Raw genomic sequence first — 19,601 nt, forward strand, 5'->3', positions numbered from 1 at the left:
GGAATATTAAAATGTGTACAGGACATATTTTTTTAGTTTTCTTAAATAATTTTTTGCTTTTTAGGGCTGCACCCACAGCATATAGAGAGAGGCTCCCAGGCTAGGGGTCTAATTGGAGCTACAGCTGCTGGCCTGTGCCACAGCCACAGCAATGCCAGATCCAGTCCACATCTGCAACCTATACCACAGCTCACAGCAACGCCATATCCTTAACTCACTGAGAAAGGCCAGGGATTGAACCTGCAACCTTGTGGTTACTAGTCAGATTTGTTTCTGATGAGCCACAATGGGAACTCCAGTTTTTTTTTGTTTTTTTTTTAATGATGGATTTTTAAAGCCAGAAAATGAAATCTCTGGAACTGTATTTAAACATTCTTTTGTTATCTAAGTCCCATTGAAGGATTTGAATTTTTTTGGTCAAAATTTCAGATGTGTGCATTTTGGTGATGGATTACAACATGGCTCTTTCGAACAAACTTTGTTATTGAGTAGTCTGATTAATTTTGCCCTGGACTGACCACATAAGACCTTCAATTACAAGAGGTGGGCGGAGTTCTCATCATGGCTCAGCAGAATCTGAGGATGCAGGTTTGATCCCTGGCCTCACTCAGTGGGTTCAGAATCCAGCATTGCTGTGGGCTGTGGTGTAGGTCACAGATGCAGCTCAGATCCTGAGTTGCTCTGGCTGTGGTATAGGCCAGCAGCTACAGCTCCAATTCCATCCCTAGCCTGGGGATCTCCATATGCCTCAGGTTCATCCCTAAAAAGACAAAAAAAAAAAAAAAAAAAAAGAGATGTAGCCTTTCTCATCATACCTTAACATCATACTTTAAAAAAAAAAAATTCATGGCTACACCCATGGCATATGTAAGTTCCCAGGCCAGGAATTGAATCTAAGCCACAGCTGTGACTTACGCCACAGCTGCGGCAACATCAGCTCCTTTAACCCACTTGGTTGGGTCAAGGATCGAACCCGTACCTCCGCATCAACCCACACTGGTGCAGTTGGGTTCTTTTTTTTTTTTTTTTTTTGTCTTTTGTCTTTTGTCTTTTTTTGTTGTTGTTGTTGTTGCTATTTCTTGGGCCGCTCCCGCGGCATATGGAGGTTCCCAGGCTAGGGGTTGAATCGGAGCTGTAGCCACCGGCCTACGCCAGAGCCACAGCAACGTGGGATCCGAGCCGCGTCTGCAACCTACACCACAGTTCACGGCAACGCCAGATCGTTAACCCACTGAGCAAGGGCAGGGACCGAACCCGCAACCTCATGGTTCCTAGTCGGATTCGTTAACCACTGCGCCACGACGGGAACTCCTGCAGTTGGGTTCTTAACCTACTTTGCCACAGTGGGAACTCAACATCCCAGTTTTGGAAATGGCCTCTATCTCATGGTAAATGGGGTAAACTGCATCATCTTTAACACAGAAAACATTTTGCAGTCCACCTACTTTGAAACAAAGAGTTTTACCAGAAAGTTCTTTGGTGTTGTGGATTTAAATTTTGTTGAGGAACATGGCTCCTTCTTTCCATGTCAACACCATTCTTAGACATGAGAAATGAATGCCTCCCCCACCATGCTTAGCTGGCAGGCCAATCGGGTGATGCTTAACTGCTAAATCTCTGTGTCCACCTATAGCAAGAGGGTGGAAACCAGAGGCGGAGCAGAGCAAGGCTGACTTTGGGGCTCTCTGTGCCTCTGTTTCCCCATCTGGAACATGAGAGTGTTTCTGAGATTGATGAGCTGGACAGTTTACATGTGGGCAGTGGATTGCTCCACACTGTTCACCATCCATCCATGGAAAGCAATGCCAAGGGCAGCATAGTGCCTGCTCTGAACAAGGGCTGGTGGGTTGGATGTGAGTAAGAACACAGTCTCAGGAGCCAGCCTACCTTGGTTCAAATGCCCACTCTACCTTTGCCAACCAGTGACTTTGGGCAAGTTACTTATCCCTTTTGTCCCTCAGTTCACTTGCTTGTAAAGTGCAGTAGTGGAAGATCGAGTTTAAGTATCAGGTAGATGCTCTTATTATGAAGATTAAATATGTGATATGCTTAGAATAGTGCCTGACACAAAGTAAGCATATATATGAGTTCTTGCTGTTTTTACTGTGGAGGAGGCAGTAGGATTTGGATTTTATTCTTTTAACAACCTAACCTGGTCCAGCAGAGTACTTAAAGCTGTTAGAATGTGGGTTTGGCCCATTTTACTTTTATCTTTTGATAAAAATCTCACCTCCATTCAAAAGACCCTGAGCTGCATTACTTCAAGGCAATGATTTCTAAGTATGTGGAACACCGGAACTATTGTTTTGCAGAATGTAAAAAGAGCTTTATGATCACGTAAGCTTGGCAAACAGTGGGTTAAACAGGTTCCCTTTTCTGAGGACTTCTCAGATCCTCTGATTTATTGATGTGCAATGGGAATATCTGTGCTAAAGTTGCAGTATTCAGGGCTTTGCAAACCGATCTGGCGGAGGAACACTTTCTTTTCTTCAGGCCATCTTTTTTTTTTTTTTTTTTTTTTTTTTTTTTTTGTCTTTTTGCCATTTTCTTGGGCCGCTCCCACGGCATATGGAGGTTCCCAGGCTAGGGGTCCAATCGGAGCTGTAGCCACTAGCCCACGCCAGAGCCACAGCAACGCGGGATCCGAGCGGTGTCTGCAACCTACACCACAGCTCACGGCAATGCCGGATCCTTAACCCACTGAGCAAGGCCAGGGACCGAACCCGCAACCTCATGGTTCCTAGTCGGGTTTGTTAACCACTGCGCCACGACGGGAACTCCTCTTCAGGCCATCTTTAGGGACTAGTTTTCCATGGAACACTTTGAGAAATGCTGCCTTCACCGGTTAATTGTCTCTTATAAAACCTGAACTCACAAGACCCTGACAAGGTGAGCACTGAATTTATAGATGTTTGATAAATATTATCTGAACAGCTGTTGAGGAACTTACTAGCAGGTAGATGGGTAGAATAATTAGAAAGCAAGACACAGTCGTTTCCACAGATGATTCCTGATTTTTATTGTAATGTATTTTGTATTATAGAAACTGTATCAGAAAGGAGAACTGTAGGGAGTTCCTGCTGTGGCGCAGTGGGTTAATGATCTGGCTTGTCTTTGTGAAGGCAGCTGTTCCATCCCCAGTGCAGTTGGGTTAAGGATCCAGTGTTGCTGCAGCTGTGGCATAGGTCGCAGCTCTGGCTCAGATTCGGCCCCTAGCCCAGAACTTCCATTTGCCACAGTTGTGGCTGCAAAGGAAAAAGAGGAGAAAACTTTAAAAACTAAAAGACAAAGACAAGTCACATTGCTTATTCCTTCTCCTGCAGGTACTGTTATGGCCTTAAGAGTTTACTATTTACAAAGCATGCATTTCCCCTTTCTGCCACAAGATGGCCTCTTGCATTTCAAATCAATGAAAACTATACTAGAATTGATCATTTACCTGAGACCTGCTGGGAAAGGGACTTGTGAAAGAATTATCAGGATGAAAAATGAACCGTAGGTATGTTTAAGGTCATATCAATGTCAGAAAAATATACCCGCCTTTAACAACAACAAAAAAAACCCCTGAGATTTCAGCAAAGAGGGTAGATAATTGTGGACTGGAATAAACAGTTAGAGAAAGCTTTGTACAGAAGGATGTGAACTGGTCTTGAAAGATGTGTACAGTATGGATAGAGAGATATGTTGGACAAGGATATTCTAGACAGGGGCACATGGAAAGAAGGGGCAGAGCATAAGTGGAACATTGAGAGAATTGGAAAGGTCTGAGTTCAAAGAAATGAGGGGGATTAGAAAGGTCAGAGAGTGGAAGGTCATGCAGGTTCTTTTAGTTCTGTACATGCATCTTCTCTGGCCTGAGTGCCTGTTAACAGCCTCACCCCCTCTCCTACTCTGCTTCTCTCGTTATTGCTCATGCCTCTTCCTGAAGTCCTGTCCTGTCACTCTGTTGGTTAAGAACTTCTAGTGGCTCCTCCTGCCAACCCTATTAGGTTCAAGCTCAAACAGTGGAATAGGAACACTCAGAAGCAGTTTTATTCCCTTCATCAATTAGTTTATGAAATATAGGGCCTGCCACTGTCTATTCTTTTTTTTTTTTTTTTTTTTTTTTTTTTTGGTCTTTTGTCTTTTTTAGGGCCGCACCCACAGCATATGGAGGTTCCCAGGCTAGGGGTCTAATCGGAGCTCACTCGAAGCTCTAGCTGGCAGCCTACACTACAGCCACAGCAACGCCAGTTCCAAGCCATGTCTACATTGTACACCACAGCTCACAGCAACGCTGGATCCATAACCCACTGAACAAGGCCAGGGATTGAACCCACAGCCTCATGGTTCCTAGTCGGATTCGTTTCCACTGTGCCACGATGGGAACTACCATTGTCTATTCTTATAATTGTTATTTAAGTCAAAACTCTATGATCTTGTGATCCTGTAAAGAAGATGTGGTATGTGTGTATACACACACACACACAATGGGATACTACTCAGCCATAAAAAGAATGAAATAGTGCCATTTGTAGCAACATGGAAGAACTTAGAGATTTACATACTAAGTGAAGTAAGTCAGACAAATACCATATGATATCACTTAAATGTGAAATCTAAAATATGGCACAGATGAACTTATCTGTGAAACAGACTCACAGACACAGAGACAGATTTGCGGCTGCCACAGGGGAGGGGTGTGAGGGAGAGATGGATTGGGAGTTTGAGGTTAGCAGATGCAAACTATCATATACAGGATGGATAAACAAGGTCATACGGTATAGCACAGGGAACTATATTCAATATCCTGTGATAAATCATAATGGAAAAGAATATGAAAAAGAATGTATGTGTATGTGTGTGTGAGATTTGCAATGCTGGATCCTTAACCCACTGAGCGAGGCCAGGGATTAAACCCACAACCTCATGGTTCCAAGTCAGATTTGTTAACCACTGAGCCACCATGGGAACTCCCTTGTTTTTTGTTTTTTTGCTAAGTTGTTGGTTTCTTAATTGCACGTGCATCTCCAGTGTCCTGTATTTGTACCCACCTCTTCTTATGATTTCTGATTTTGGTGGCATAGTTGTGTGTGAATGATTTCGTATCTTTACTGTATATATACTTTTACTGGTGAGCCTTGTCATGTGTGGTATTTTTGTTTCTGGTTGTGGTCTTTTCTGCCTAGAGAAGTTCCTTTAGTATTTGTTGTAAAGCTGGTTTAGTTGCTGAATTCTCTTTGCTTTTGCTTATCTGTGAAGCTTCTGATTTCTCCTTCAAATCTGAATGAGAGCCTTGCTGGGTAAAGTAATCTTTTTTTTTTTTTCAACCTTTTGTTTATTGTGATGATAAAGGGTAAAGTGATCTTGTTGGAAGTTTTTTTTCCTTTCCTCACATTAAGTATATCATGCCACTCCCTTCTGGCCTGCAGAGTTTCTGCTGAAAAATCTACAGATAACCTTCCCTTGTATGTGATTTGTTTCTTTTCCCTAGCTGCTTTCAATATTTTTCTCTTTGTCTTTAATTTTGGTCAATTTAAAATAATATGTGTCTTGAGGTATCCCTCCTTGGATTTATTTTATATGGTACTCGTTGTGCTTCCCAGATTTGAGTGAGTGGTTCCTTTTCCATGTTAGGGAAGTTTTTGGCTATTATCTCTTCAAATATTTTTTTCTGTCCCTTTCTCTCTCTCTTCTCCTTCTGGCACCCTATAATATGGATTTTGGTGCACTTAATGTTGTCCCAGGGTTCTATGAGACTCTCTTTATTTGTTTTCAGTCTTTTTTTTCTCTTTTCTGTTCCACATCCATAATTTCCACTAATCTGTCCTCCACCTCCCTTATTCGTTCTTCTGCTTCCTGTATTCTGCTGTTGGCTGCTTCTAATGAATTTTTTACTTCAGTTATTGTATTTTTCATCTCTTCTTGCTTAAGTTTTATATCTTGTATCTCTTTGCTCAGTGTTTCCTGTAAATTATCCATCTTTGTCTCCAGTTTATTTCTAATGTCTTGCATCATCTTCAGCATCAACAGTCTAAAGTCTTTTTCCTAGAGGCTGAGAATCTCCTGATCACTTAGATGATTTTCTGGGGTTTTTTCTTTCTCCCTCATCTGAGTTATAGTTCTCTGTCTTTTCATTTTTATAGGTTTTTGGTGTGGTGACCTTTTTACAGGTAATAGAGTTGTAGCCTCTCTTACTTCTGGTATCTGCCCCCTTGTGGCTGAAGTTGGTACAGCGGCTTGCTGTAGGCTTCCTGATGGGAGGGACTGATAACTGCCCACTGGTAGGTGGAGCTGATTCCTATCCCCTGGTGGATGGGGCTTTGTGAGATTACAGGTGGCTGTGTGCCTGAGGGGTCTTTAGGCAGCCTGTTTACTGAGGGGCGGGGCTATGATCCCACCTGGATTGTTGTTTGTCCTGGGTTTCTCAGTGCTGATGGTGGAGCCAGGTTTTCCCAAAATGGCCACCTCCAGAGAAAGGCACACTGATGAATATTCCCAAGGGCTTTGCTTCCAATGTCCTTCCCCCACAACAAGTCACATTCACCCCTGTTTTCCCAGGAGGTCCTCCAAGAACTGCAGTCAGGTCCAACCCAGATTCCTATGGAGACTTTGCTTTGCTCTGGGACCCAGTGCATGTGAAAGTCTGTGTGCACCTTTTAGGAATGGGGTCTCTGTTTCCCCCAGTCCTTTGGAGCTCCTGTGCACAAGCCCCATTGGCCTTCAATGCCAGATGCTCCAGGGGCTCTTTCTCCCAGTGCCAGATCCTCACACATGTGAGAACTCTCACTCCTATAAGTGAGTCTCTGTGAACCAATTACTTTCCAGTCTGTGGAGCTTCCCACCCAGAAGGTATGGGATTGATTATATCGCATAATGGCCCTTCCCACCTCTTGATGTGGCCTCTTCTTTGTTTTCTGGAGTAGGATATCTTTTTGAAAGTTTCCGGTCCATTTGGTGGAAGATTGCTCAGCATTTGGTTGTAGATTTTGTTGTTTTTAGGAGAGAAGTTGAGCTCCAGTCCTTCTATTCTGCCATCTTAATCCCCAGGAATCAACACAACATTATAAATCAACTATACTTAAGTAAAATAAATTAAAAAAAACCAACTCTATGATCCTGGAAAAAGTTCAGTTCAGAATATAATGTGATGTCAGGAAAGCAATCTTTTCTTTCTTTCTTTTTTTTTTTTTTAATGGCTGCACATGCGGCATTTGGAAGTTCCTGGGCTAGGGGTTGAATTGGAGCTGCGGCTGCCAGCCATAGCCACAGCAATGCCAGATCTAAGCCACATCTGCAACGTATGCAGGAGCTTGTGGCAATGTGAGCTTAATCACTGAACAAGGCCAGGGATTGAACCTGCATCCTCACAGACTATGTCAGGTTCTTAACCTGTTGAGCCACAAAGGGAACTCCTAGGAAAGCAGTCTTTATGTACAAGCAATCTCTAGTGTATGTTCTCTTCTCCCGCCACCACCACCCCTTTTTTTAACAAGTGCATATGTGTACTTATATGTGTATTTAGTCATTAAAAAGTGTTTGGAGGAGTTCCCGTCGTGGCGCAGTGGTTAACGAATCCGACTAGGAACCATGAGGTTGCGGGTTCGATCCCTGCCCTTGCTCAGTGGGTTAACGATCCGGCGTTGCCGTGAGCTGTGGTGTAGGTCGCAGACGCGGCTCGGATCCCGAATTGCTGTGGCTCTGGCGTAGGCCGGTGGCTACAGCTCCGACTCAACCCCTAGCCTGGGAACCTCCATATGCTGCGGGAGCAGCCCAAGAAATAGCAACAACAACAACAACAACAACAAATAAAAAAAAACAAAAAACAAAACAAAACAAAAAAAAAGTGTTTGGAAAAAAAGACAATGTTAACAGTCACTATCTCTGAGTATTGGAATTTTCTTTTGACTAATCTGTATTTTCTAGTTTTTTCTTAAGTGTACATGTATTATATCATATTAAATAAAAATTACTAATGCAAAAATTATTTTTTCTCTGTAAAATGGAGTTTAAGACATAGGGTAGAAGCCTGGTGAGCCACCTATATAAGCTGACTGACTACAGTCAATTGACATTCTCAAATTCTTTACAATTAGCAGGGTCACTGGAAATAGTCATGGCAACCTCTTCTAAGAAAGTTCACTCTTCTCACTAATCTGAATCTGGGGTGGGGAAGAAAGCATAATTTTAAAAAGGAAAGTTTTCTCCTCTGCTTTTCCAGATTTGAAATCAAATTCTTAATTTCCTCCATGAATTCTTTTTTTTTTTTTTTTTTTTTTTTTTTTTGTCTTTTTAGGGCTGCACCTGAGGCATATGGATGTTCCCAGGCTAGGGGTCTAATTGGAGCTGTTTCCTCCGACCTACGTCATAGCCACAGCCACGCAGGATCCAAGCCATGTCTGGGACCTATACCACCACCTACACCAAGCAACGCTGGATCCTTAACCCACTGAGCAAGGCCAGGGATCGAACCCACAACTTCATGGTTCCTAGTCGGATTCATTTCCACTGCACCACGACAGGAACTCCTCCTCCATGAATTCTTAATCTGGGGACCTAGGATGAGGTTCTGGAATTGTTATGCTAACTTGTGCATTTTCAGGAGAGGGTTTTTGGTTGTAAAAGAAATCAACCCTTACATTAAAACTGGGAGAGTTTTTCCACTTTCAAGGATTGTGAGACAAGGAACTTGCTTATATTTCTAATACCACATAAGTCAGACACCGTATGAGTGACCAGCTTAAAAATGACTGAAGAAACCGATATTTACAGTGAAAATGCTATTTACATACAGATGCACTTGATAGTGGAATCTGTGACTAGTAAAAAAAAATTGTCAAGGGGTTCCCGTCGTGGTGCAGTGGTTAACGAATCCGACTAGGAACCATGAGGTTGTGGATTTGATCCCTGGCCTTGCTCAGTGGGTTAAGGATCCGGTATTGCTGTGAGCTGTGGTGTAGGTCACAGATGCAGCTTGGATCCCGTGTTGCTGTGACTCTGGCGTAGGCCGGTGGCTACAGCCCCAATTAGACCCCTAGCCTGGGAACCTCCATATGCTGCGGGAGCGGCTCAAGAAAAGGCAAAAAGACAAAAAAAAAAAAAAAAAAAAAAAAAGAAAGAAAAAAAAGTCAAATAATTTATCTAAGTGGATGAATTAATTCCACTGGTGAAGAAATTATCAGAAATAAATCATCTTAGTTGACGTCTTCTTATATTAAATTTCCCTTGTGATTTTTTTTTTTGATAGGCGAGAAATAGATTTATTAAGATAGGATGCTTGTGAGAGATGCAATCGGGCAGGCAAGGAGACTCTGCCCCCAGGATCTGGTGGGCTAGTTTTTTCTCCTCAGTGATGTTGATCAACATATTTTTGGAATTCCCTTCAGAGCACGTGCCATGTTCTTTTGCGTTGCCTCAGTAATGGAAAATCTTGCCTGTTGGGGTTGAATTTGGGTTTTATCACTTGTCAAATATTACCTAAAGTTAATAAATGCTAGTGAATAAAGAAGTAATCAAGTTGGGCAAATAATCACTTTTGGCTAAAAATGAGTAAAAGTAAATCATAAGACATTGTCTCAGTCGATTTACTTATTTGAGTTTTAAGTACTTCCAAAACATTTCCAAATACAATATTTGGATATACTTAACATATGTGCAGCTCCTTTCTCTATAAACAAACTTCATATATTTTAGTTTTTTATTATTTATTTAATTATTTATTGCTGTTTTAAAAAGCAAAAACTTTCCATATGCACCTCTGGCATATGGATGTTCCCAGGCTAGGGGTCCAATCGGCATTACAGCTGCCAGCCTTTGCCACACCACAGCAACTGTGGGATCCAAGCCTCATCTGTGACCTACACCATAGTTTATGGCAATGCCAGAACCCTGAGCCACTGAGCGAGGCCAGGGATCTAACTCACACCCTCATGGATTCTAGTTGGATTCATTACGGCTGCACCATGAAGGGAGCTCCCTCATATATTTTAGTTTCATCTAAGGTATTATTTAACATAAATTTACTATTTGTGTTGAGTCTGTTTGGACTTGTAATGACTGTTTACATTTAGTCTTTTTAACTAGAGTTAATTTTTTTTTTCCTTATGTGAAATGGCCAGATATATTGATACAGCCAATGCTCTGGATCAAGAAACTAAAATGGGGTTACGACGCTTTGAAGTTTGTGACAACGTTGATCTTGAAACTATTTTGATGGAATACGAGAGCTACTATTTTGTAAAATTTCAGAAATACCCCAAAATTGTCAGAAAGGCAGCAGACACAGGTACCTGGCTATTTTCTTTTTCTTTTTTTCTTTTGGCCACACCTGAGGCATAAGGAAGTTCCCGGGTCAGGGATCTAAAACCCCTGCCACAGCAGTGACCTTGGACCACAGTAGTGACCACACTGGGTCCTTAGCCCACTGAGCCACCTGGGGAACTCTGATGACTATTTTCCAGAAATAAGGCTTCATCTCATCTTTCTTTTGTGTTTCTTCTTCATCTTATTCCCAGGTAGATGATGTCCTTCATCATACACTGAAAGAATAGACTAGAAAATTGTGTAGCCTCTCTTAGATCCAGTGCAAATAATTTAAACACGATCATCTGAACATGGACATCCCTTTAGATATGTTGGCATTTGTTTGATGAATGTATGTTTTAGGGCAATGAAAACAAATTCCCAGTGTATCACGGGTATTTTTCAGAAGATCAACATTACTTTCATTTCTTTAGAGTTGAAAGAGCTGTTGGAAGACCATAAATGACAGAAGATTTTTCTTGTTAGGAAGACCTATTATCTATCTTGAAAATAACATGAAAATGAGTATTGGTGAGGCTAATAGCTCATGTATAGATAATGAAATGCTTTTGAAAGCCATCAATCCAGATAATGATCAATATAATGCAAAGACCCTGTATAGGTTGGCAGTCAAGGAGGCTGGCTGGAGGAAAGATCTAAAGTTAGGGCCCCACGTTTTGTAGTGACATTGACTTAGAAGTCTGTAAGTGGGGGAAGTAATTATAAACCAAGGGAGATCGTTGTCCTGTTTACAAGGCACTTGTTAAGCCACAGACTTTAACATTTCATGTGGGGACCAGGAAACCAAGAGGAACATCAATTAAAAATAGCCAGGGCTGAATCTTAGAGCTAGAAGGGGTCCGAGAGAGAGAGAAATGTTTCATCTGAGCTCCCTTCCAGTGCAGGGTTCAAAGCTCCATGTCCTTGGCTGGTGGTTGGATCTGGGTTTTGACAGAAAAAGCAGTGACTCCTAACCACTAGGCCACCAGGATTCTTATTGGCATGATCTGATTTCTAGAATGCTACTTCTGGCTTGGAGCCATGTTCTCCTGGGATATTGGACACAATGTCTTTATTTTAAGGTAAACAGGCAGAGTATGACTGATAAGCATTCTCTCCCAGACTCAGACAATCATCCTGTGTCCCAGGACCCATAGAAAAATGGTGTCAAGTTCATGAAAACTTGAAATGGTAGCTCTAATGCCAGCCCATGTTAGAGGTGCCACTGAGCCTGTGGTCTCCAACGTGTGTAATATCTGAGGTCTTTGGGGTCTTGGCGTGGAAACACTTGTGAAGCCTGGGCTTTTTTCTCTTTGGCAATTCCACTCCTCTCTAGACGAGAAAGGTTTAGTGTATCTGTATATGTAGTATGCATTTAAGATGTATACATCGTAAGATGTAGGATACTTAAGGTATAGGATACTTAAGATGTCTTTTTTTTTTTTTTGTCTTTTGTCTTTGTCTTTTTAGGGCCACACCCGCATCATATGGAGGTTCCCAGGCTAGGGGTCTAATCGGAGCTACAGCCGCCAGCCCACACCACATTCTCAGCAACATGGTATCTGAGCCTCGTCTGTGACCTACACCACAGCTCACGGCAACACTGGATCATTAAGCCACTGAGCGTGGCCAGGGATCGAACCCTTGTCCTCATGGATACTAGTCAGGTTCATTAACCACTGAGCCACGATGGGAACTCCAGATGTAGGATACATTTTAAGAATGATGTAAAAGGACAGACATGCCTGAAGAATCACTTTCTCTTAAAAATTAAATCTTTCCTTTCCCTCCCAATATTTGTTTTGCCACAGCAGAAAATAATTTACCACAAAGAAGTGGAGGGAAGACCAGAAGGTAAATGGTAATTCATCTTGACCAACTCAACTCTAGGCACCTGTGGAGTTTCCAGAAGACTCTCCAGTGTGGTTCCACATCAGCCCACCAGCAATGTGACCTTGGTGGGCCCAGCCATGTGTTCCCCTCGTGCTACAGGCGTCTGGGACATGGACCAGTGTCTATCAGCTCTCTGGTTTTACCACAAAGCATTGCACCCACTGATGCTGTGTCTTTCTAGGCGAGGTGGTGTGAAAAGTATGGACCTCAGAGATGAAAAGACCCAGGTTTAATTTCTGGCTCTGCCACTTAGAAGCTTGGAGTAAGATTCTGACACACAGTGGGTTCCCGGCACATAGTGAACACCCAAGAAATATTACTTTCCCTTTTTAAATTGTTATCTTTTCTTTTCTTTTCTTTTTTTTTTTTTATGGCTGCACCTGCAGCATGTGGAAGTTCCAGGGCCAGGGATCAGAACACAGGCTTCCACAGCAACCCAAGCTGCTGCAGTTGGATTAACCCACTGTGCCACAGCAGGAACTCCTCAAATCGTATTTTAATTTTTTTCCCCTTCTTTTTAAGGCCGCACCTGCATCATACAGAAGTTCCTAGCCTACTGGGAGTTCCCGTCGTGGCGCAGTGGTTAACGAATCTGACTAGGAACCATGAGGTTGCAGGTTCGATCCCTGCCCTTGCTCAGTGGGTTAAGGATCCAGCGTTGCCGTGAGCTGTGGTGTAGATCGCAGACACGGCTCAGATCCTGCGTTGCTGTGGCTCTGGTGTAGGCCGGCTGCTACAGCTCCGATTGGACCCCTAGCCTGGGAACCTCCATATGCTGCGGGAGTGGCCCAAGAAATGGCAAAAAGACCAAAAAAAAAAAAAGAAGTTCCTGGCCTAAGGGCTGAATCAGAGTTGCAGCTGCAGGCCTACACCATAGCCATGGCAACACTGGATCAGGCTGCAGGTTGTGGCCACGCTGGATCCTTAACCACTGATCGAGGCCAGGGATTGAACCCACATCCTCACAGAAGCTATGTCAGGTTCTTAACCCACAGCCACAACGGGAACTCCAGATCGTTAATTTCTTTGTGCACTCCAGATCACAGGTCCTGACTGTCTGAAGGGAATCAGATCTTTCTTTTCCTCTCCTTTTCTCATGCTCACCTTATATTTCTTTCTCCAGCTTCTCAAATCCAAATTTCATTTGGGACTCATGGCACCTGATGGGAGCCCCTCTGTCTCTTGACTGTTCTGGGTTGACACAGGCCTCTCACTCTTGCTTCAATGTTCACCTCTTTCCTTTCTTCACTCCCAACTGCATTCCTGTTGTCAGAACCTGTTCAGAGGTGCCTGGGATAGCACAGGCTGGAGTTCCCATTGTGGTTCAGTGGTAATGAACCCGATGAGAATCCATGAGGACACAGGTTCAATCCCTGGCCTCACTCAATGGGTTAAGGAACCGGCATTGCCATGAACTGTGGTGTAGGTCGCAGACTCAGCTTGGATCTGTTGTTGCTGTGGCTGTGGTGTAGGCCGGCAGCTGTGGCTCTGATTCGATCCCTAATCTGGGACTTCCATATGCCATGGCTGTGACCCTAAGAAGCAAAAAAAAAAAAAAAAAAAAAAAAAAAAGTGCCCAAGTTGATACAGCTTTGGGGCATCAAGGCCTATGGGTTTCTGCTGTTATGATAAAGTCCAGACCTCAGGGGAAGGTGGAAGTGGGGTTCTGGCAGGGGTAGTGAACAAATTTTTTTTTTTTTTGCTTTTTAGGGCTGCACCTGAGGCATACAAATGTTCCCAGGCTAGGGGTCTAATCGGAGCTATAGCTGCCAGCCTATGCCATAGCCACAGCAACACAGGATCTGAGCTGCGTCTGTGACCTACACCATAGCTCACAGCAACACCGGATCCTTAATCCACTGAGCAAGGCCAGGGATTGAACCCACAGCCTCATGGTTCCTAGTCGGATTCGTTTCCACTGTGCCAGAGAGGGAACTCCGTGAAAAGAAATTTTTAAAAATCTTAGAATGCAATTGAAGGATGCAAACTTAGGTTGTGATCATAAGCAGCTCATTAGACCCTCAAGAGGTGCGGTGAATTCCATAAGCCCCACTTAGCTCCCTTCTCTCTGACTCCAGTGCCCTGTCTGGAGCCTAGAAGGAAGGGACAGAGACACCTCACCTTGTAGTGAGAGAAGATGTTTGGCATTGCTTATAAAAAATCATGGAGCCCTTGCCTGCTTCATGATAATACAGTGATATTTGACCTGAGGATACCTTTGTTTTGTGATTCTTTAGGAGCAGTTTTATGGTTTTGACCAAAGCATTATTCTTTTATTTATAGTTTCCATAAAGCTAGTCAGACTCTGGTAATAAATGATAACTACTTGCAAACAGAAACAGTGAGGAGCATTTTAAGAGGCAGCTTTGGAGCACATCTGGATTCTGATTGTTTTTTAGCTACATATGCATGCCTGGAGCTTCCTTAGTGTGCCTTACCTAGCAGAACATTCTGGGAGCCAGTGTCCTTGGAGCCCTTTGCTTCCTTCTAGGGCTGGAGCTTGGTGGCATAGGATAGCTCAGGATTGCCTCAGCCCCTCTTGGGGTAGCTGTTTGTGCATGGTGGGCACTGAGGTTGGATAGCAAATGGCTAGAGTCAGGAAGGATAACTAGAAGAGTGATGAATGGTGTTTGTGTATAATTTTATACTCAAAGATAGTTACTGAAATGAGCAGTTGTGTCATGAGACTGACTATTAACAAATGAAAGTGCTTATTCCTAATTCTTGCGTCTCACATCAGAGAGCAAACTCCCACTTTACAGGTTTGCAGATGATCCAAAGGAGGAAAGGTTTTCTAGTGTGATGGATGACTGAATTAGGATGCCAAGAGATCTTGACAAATGGGGAGGTGGGTCCAAAATAACAAGATGGAATTTAATGAAACAAGGTTTAGGCTCTAATCAAAAATTCACAATAGTTCCCTCATTACAAAATCTGAGACCTAGAAATCTGAGACAGCAGATGCCCTGTATGTCAACCATGTGATGTGATTGCTAATGTAGTCTCAGGCCTCATCAGTAGAAATACGATGTCCAAAATGTAGGAGGTGACTCTATTCCGGTCAGATGACAGTGGACAAAGGGAAGATGACTAGGACAAGGAAGACTCTGGGAGCCAGTTAACCTTAGGAATGCTTGGAGCTACTGGAGATATTTAGCTGGAAGACCAGATGACTTGGAGTGGGGGTAGGGCCACCTGCAATAACATGGTGGCAGTCTTCACTCTCTAAAGTGGGACTGGGCCTTCACTGCAGAATTCCACAGGGCACACCCAGGACTGGTGAACTGAAGTTAAAGTGGGGTGAATTTGGTTTCATATCCAGAAGAATTTTACAGTCCTTACAGCTGATTGGAAATGGATCGCATTGCTTTGTACATCAGTGCCCTTGTCTTTGGTCATGCTGAAGCAAATCTGTGAATTGGTTATCTCCCGTGGGAAATCACTGTGGGAAAATAGATTCAGAGCTCCTTGTCAGCCTCACAAGGAAGTTTAGGCAAGATATATATTTTTTTTTCAAGATTTATAATATATATATTATAAATCCTTACTTCATATAAATCAGTGCTGCTCATAACGGTTTGTACTTATAAAATGCTTGGTACTCATTGATATTTCATTTTTGTGCCTGTCATTGCTTAGTGCATTTAGGATCTGGTGTTGCCACAAGCTACAATGTAGGTCGCAGACATGGTTCAGATCTGGCATTGCTGTGGCTGTGGTGTAGACCAGCAGCTGCAGCTCCAATTGGAACGTAGGCCAGGAATTTCCATCTGCCGCAGGTGCAGCCTTTAAAAAAAATTTTCCAATACTGAATTTCATGTATACTTATGAAGACATGGTGAACAGATTTCTCTTACCTTTGAATTGCTATATAACGTAAATACAGTCAAATACGTATATACTCTCGTAACCACCACATGTCCACCCCCCCACCCCCATCCCCAAGCAGGCCTCCTTCCTGGTCATGACTTCCCATCTCCATCAAAGTTAGTTGCTCTTTTGACTTCCAGCCCCATCAATTCATTTTTCCTTAATCGTACAATATTTGGTGAGAATTTGTTCTGCAAATATGATCTATGACAACAGAGATGAGGGAAGGTTTGCCTTCCCCACCCCGCTTTTTTTGGGGTGGGGGCCATACCTGCGGCATATGGAATTTCCCAGACTAAGGGTCAAATCAGAGCTGCAGCTGCCGCCCTATACCACAGCCACGGTGACACCAGATCCAAGCCGCATCTTCAACCTTTGACCTATGCCACCACTTGTAGCAATGCTGGATCCTTTAACCCACTGAGCTAGGCCAGGGGTCAAACCTGCAACCTTATGGATACTAGTTGGGTTTGTTATCACTGATCCACAACAAGAACTCCCATAAACCCCTATTGATGGTTGTTGGACACGACCTGAAGGGTACTTTCTGTAGACAGATCCCTAAGCTTCTTGATGTTCCTTAATTTGAGCAGGAGGGCTCCCTCCTCCCCTGCCCCTCTTCCCTGGTCTGAGTGCTGTTCTTTAAGGAAGGAGGAACGGAACATCGGAAGAATACTTATAAAGTGGGATGTTCTTGAAGATAGAAATTTATCTGTAGGAGTCCTGTGGTGGGGAGACTGGAGAGGGACAGGGCTGGGCTGGGCTGGGGAGGGGGATGATACAGATGGACTTGCATCTGCCAGTCTTTCCAGAATTCTCTCTCTCTCTCTTTTTTTTTTTTTGTCTTTTTAGGGCCACACCTGTGGCATATGGAGGTTCCCATGCTAGGGGTCTAATTTGAGCTACAACTGCTGGCCTGCACAACAGCCACAGCAATGCCAGATCCTTAACCCACTGAGCAGGGCCAGGGATCAAACCCACAACTTCATGGTTCCTAGTCGGATTTGTTTCCGCTGCACTGCGATGGGAACTCCCAGAGCTTTCTTTAGGGTGTTTAGCTACCTCAAATTAAAAGGATTTCCTCCAAGGTCTTTGTTCCTTCCCCTAGGGTGATGAGCGACAGCTGTCAAAATCTTCCCAAAATCAGCCAGCAGAGGCCACGGTCCAAAACCACGGTGGGGAAGCCAGGGGATGCCAAGCCCGTGCACAAGGAACATCCTAAACAGGTCGGGATGGCTTTGCTTGGTGTTAGTACAATTGCAGGTAGCTGAGGAACAGCCTCAAGAAAAAAGTCACAATTTTTGATTATTGAGGACAATTTGAAGTTCCCGCTGTGGCACAGTGGGTTACGAATCCAACTACAGCAGCTCGGGTCACTGCAGAGGTACGGGTTTGATCCCTAACCTGGCACAGTATGTTAAAGGATCCAGCACTGCTGCACTTGCAGCGTAGGTTACAGCTGAGGCTTGGAGTCAATCCCTGGCCACATGCCAAGGGAGCAGCCATAAAAAAACAAAAACACCCAAGAAGACGGGTTCCCGCTGTGGTGCAAGGAATCAGCAGCGTCTCTGCAGCACCAGGACGCAAGTTTGATTCCCCAGCCTGGCACAGTGGGTTAAAGGAGCTGGTGTTGCCACAACTGTGGCTTCACAACTGTGGCTCAAATCTGATCCCTGGCCTGAGAACTCCATATGCTGCAGGGCAGCCAAAAAAGAAAAAAAAGAAAAAAACAGGATAATTTGATTTTGCTAAATTGTAGATTTTCTTCCAGGACACTGGGTAAAAATGATAGGCAGATCTTCATGCTTTCTAATGTTTCTTACCTTGTGCGGGAGGACTCCTTCCCTGCCTCCCTCACCACCCCTCATTCCCATGCTCGTAGTGCTGGATATCAGTCTGGCCTTTCGGGCTGAGGCCCAGGCAGAGCAGGAGGCCTGGTTCCTTCACAACTCAGTCCTCTCATTTGAGGAACCATGGGCACCAGCTCTTCCTGTCCTGAGAGATGTCTCTGGGTTCCTAAATGTAGGCAGGGGGCAGTGTCTGGGTGTGGCTGGGCCTGAGTCTCTAGTTAGGTTTTTCCGTGGGATATCTGGTTGGTCTCCACCCCTAACTTCCATATTGGACTTTCTGGAGGAATGGATGGGCACTGAGAGGAGAGCGCCCAGCAGGCAGGTGAAATCCATGCCCAGAACCTCCTGGTTTAGGGCAAAACATAGCAGGTTTCAAAGGAAAAATAATTAGTGGAAATCGTGAAGAGCAAGGGGGAGAATGCATGTCAAAGATGGAGTTACCTTTGTGGCTCAGAGGTAAGTATCCATGAGAATGCAGGTTTGATCCCTGGCCTTGCTCAGTGGGTTGGGGATCTGGCACTGCCATGAGCTGTGGTGTAAGTTGCATACAAGGCTGGGATCCTAAGTTGCTGTGGTTGTGGTGTAGGCTGGTAGCTACCACTCTGATTATACTTCTAGCCTGGGAACACCCATATGCTGCAGGTGCAGCCCTAAAAAGACCGGGGTGGGGGGTTAGGGAGATAGAAAAGTGTCACAAAACACAATTGGTCAAGGGGAATCTCACCGTCAAGGAAGTTGTGTCGTTCTGGCCATTGCCAGTTGCTTCCAGGGACAGCTTCTCCCACCTGGTTCTGCCTCTTCTCCCGCAGAGTTCATTCATCTTGTTGGGTTTGCACAGAAGTGGTCGAATCATACACAGGGTCCCCATTTATAGAATGGTTTGGGACAGTTGGAACAGGCAGCTGCAGCCAGCATCTTGAAGTTGATTTTTACTGCTGACTTCTCACTCTCTTCCTCTTCCTCCAGGAGCTTGTCAATCACACTCACATGGAGAGTGCTGACTTTGGCTTAAATATATATGGAATAAACAAAGGCAACGGAGAAGACAACATCCGCCCACAGAAAGTGAGTGAGACTCAGGAACCGAATACTGAGTGGGGAAAATTCCCTTTTCTTTTTGAACATGAAAAATTGTGTTATTTTTGTCCATCAGGGAAGTTGATATGTGATGATCAAAGACTGGCTCTGAGGAGCACTGGGAAGAGACTGGCTGAGGATGAGAACCCGGGGTTCTGGTCTGGACCTCACTCCTGTCTGAATGGACTTGAATAAACAGCCCCCTCACCTATTTGTCAATTGGGGTTTGGAAGAGATGACTTTTAATATTCCTTTCAGCTGAAAAATTCTGTGATTACAATGATCCACTGTTTGGTATCATTTAAAGAGTTGTGGCCTCACATTCATTCTTTTCTGCCATGTCAGTGACAGTTAACTAGTGGTGGCCCTTTCTCTTTGGAGATGTGGCTCCAGGCTTGAATGTCATTTCATATGAACTGGGAGACCTTAGGTGATAAAGCATTGATCTTATCCTCAGTAGCTATTTCTTCCACTGTCCTAATGGACCTCATGTCCTGATCTGAAAATAATAGTCTCTCAAACAGAAAAGACCCAGATTGGGTGGCTATAGGCCAGAAGTAGGGAAAAACGTGTCACCTGGGAATAAAAGGCAGCATTGACACTAACATGTTCCCCTTGATTGTAGCTTCA

The 19,601-nt window shown here is 44.0% G+C and overlaps 1 protein-coding gene across 10 annotated transcripts in view; it reads left to right on the forward strand.

Annotated features, from left to right (window-relative positions):
• KATNAL2 (katanin catalytic subunit A1 like 2) overlaps positions 1-19,601 on the forward strand; it is a 108,663-nt gene that overhangs the window by 47,117 nt on the left and 41,945 nt on the right. For 5 of the 10 annotated variants that reach the window (XR_014808416.1, XR_014808402.1, XR_014808409.1 and 2 more), the window contains exons 3-6: positions 10,098-10,264; positions 12,093-12,135; positions 17,153-17,270; positions 18,861-18,959. Coding sequence is in view for 6 of the 10 variants with exons in the window: in XM_021092685.2 (XP_020948344.2) it covers positions 10,098-10,264; positions 12,093-12,135; positions 17,153-17,270; positions 18,861-18,959 (427 nt within the window). In the remaining 4 variants the exon portion in view is untranslated. Of the gene's footprint in view, positions 1-10,097; positions 10,265-12,092; positions 12,136-17,152; positions 17,271-18,860; positions 18,960-19,601 lie in introns of those variants that run through there. The other 5 variants (XR_014808412.1, XM_021092692.2, XM_084965165.1 and 2 more) reach the window with 4 other exon arrangements.

This window comes from Sus scrofa, chromosome 1 (genome assembly GCF_054392235.1).
Source record: "Sus scrofa isolate SSC_HxYL_T2T_F1_AM1 chromosome 1, Sscrofa_HxYL_maternal_Yorkshire_Landrace_v2.0, whole genome shotgun sequence".
Lineage (NCBI taxonomy): Eukaryota > Metazoa > Chordata > Mammalia > Artiodactyla > Suidae > Sus > Sus scrofa.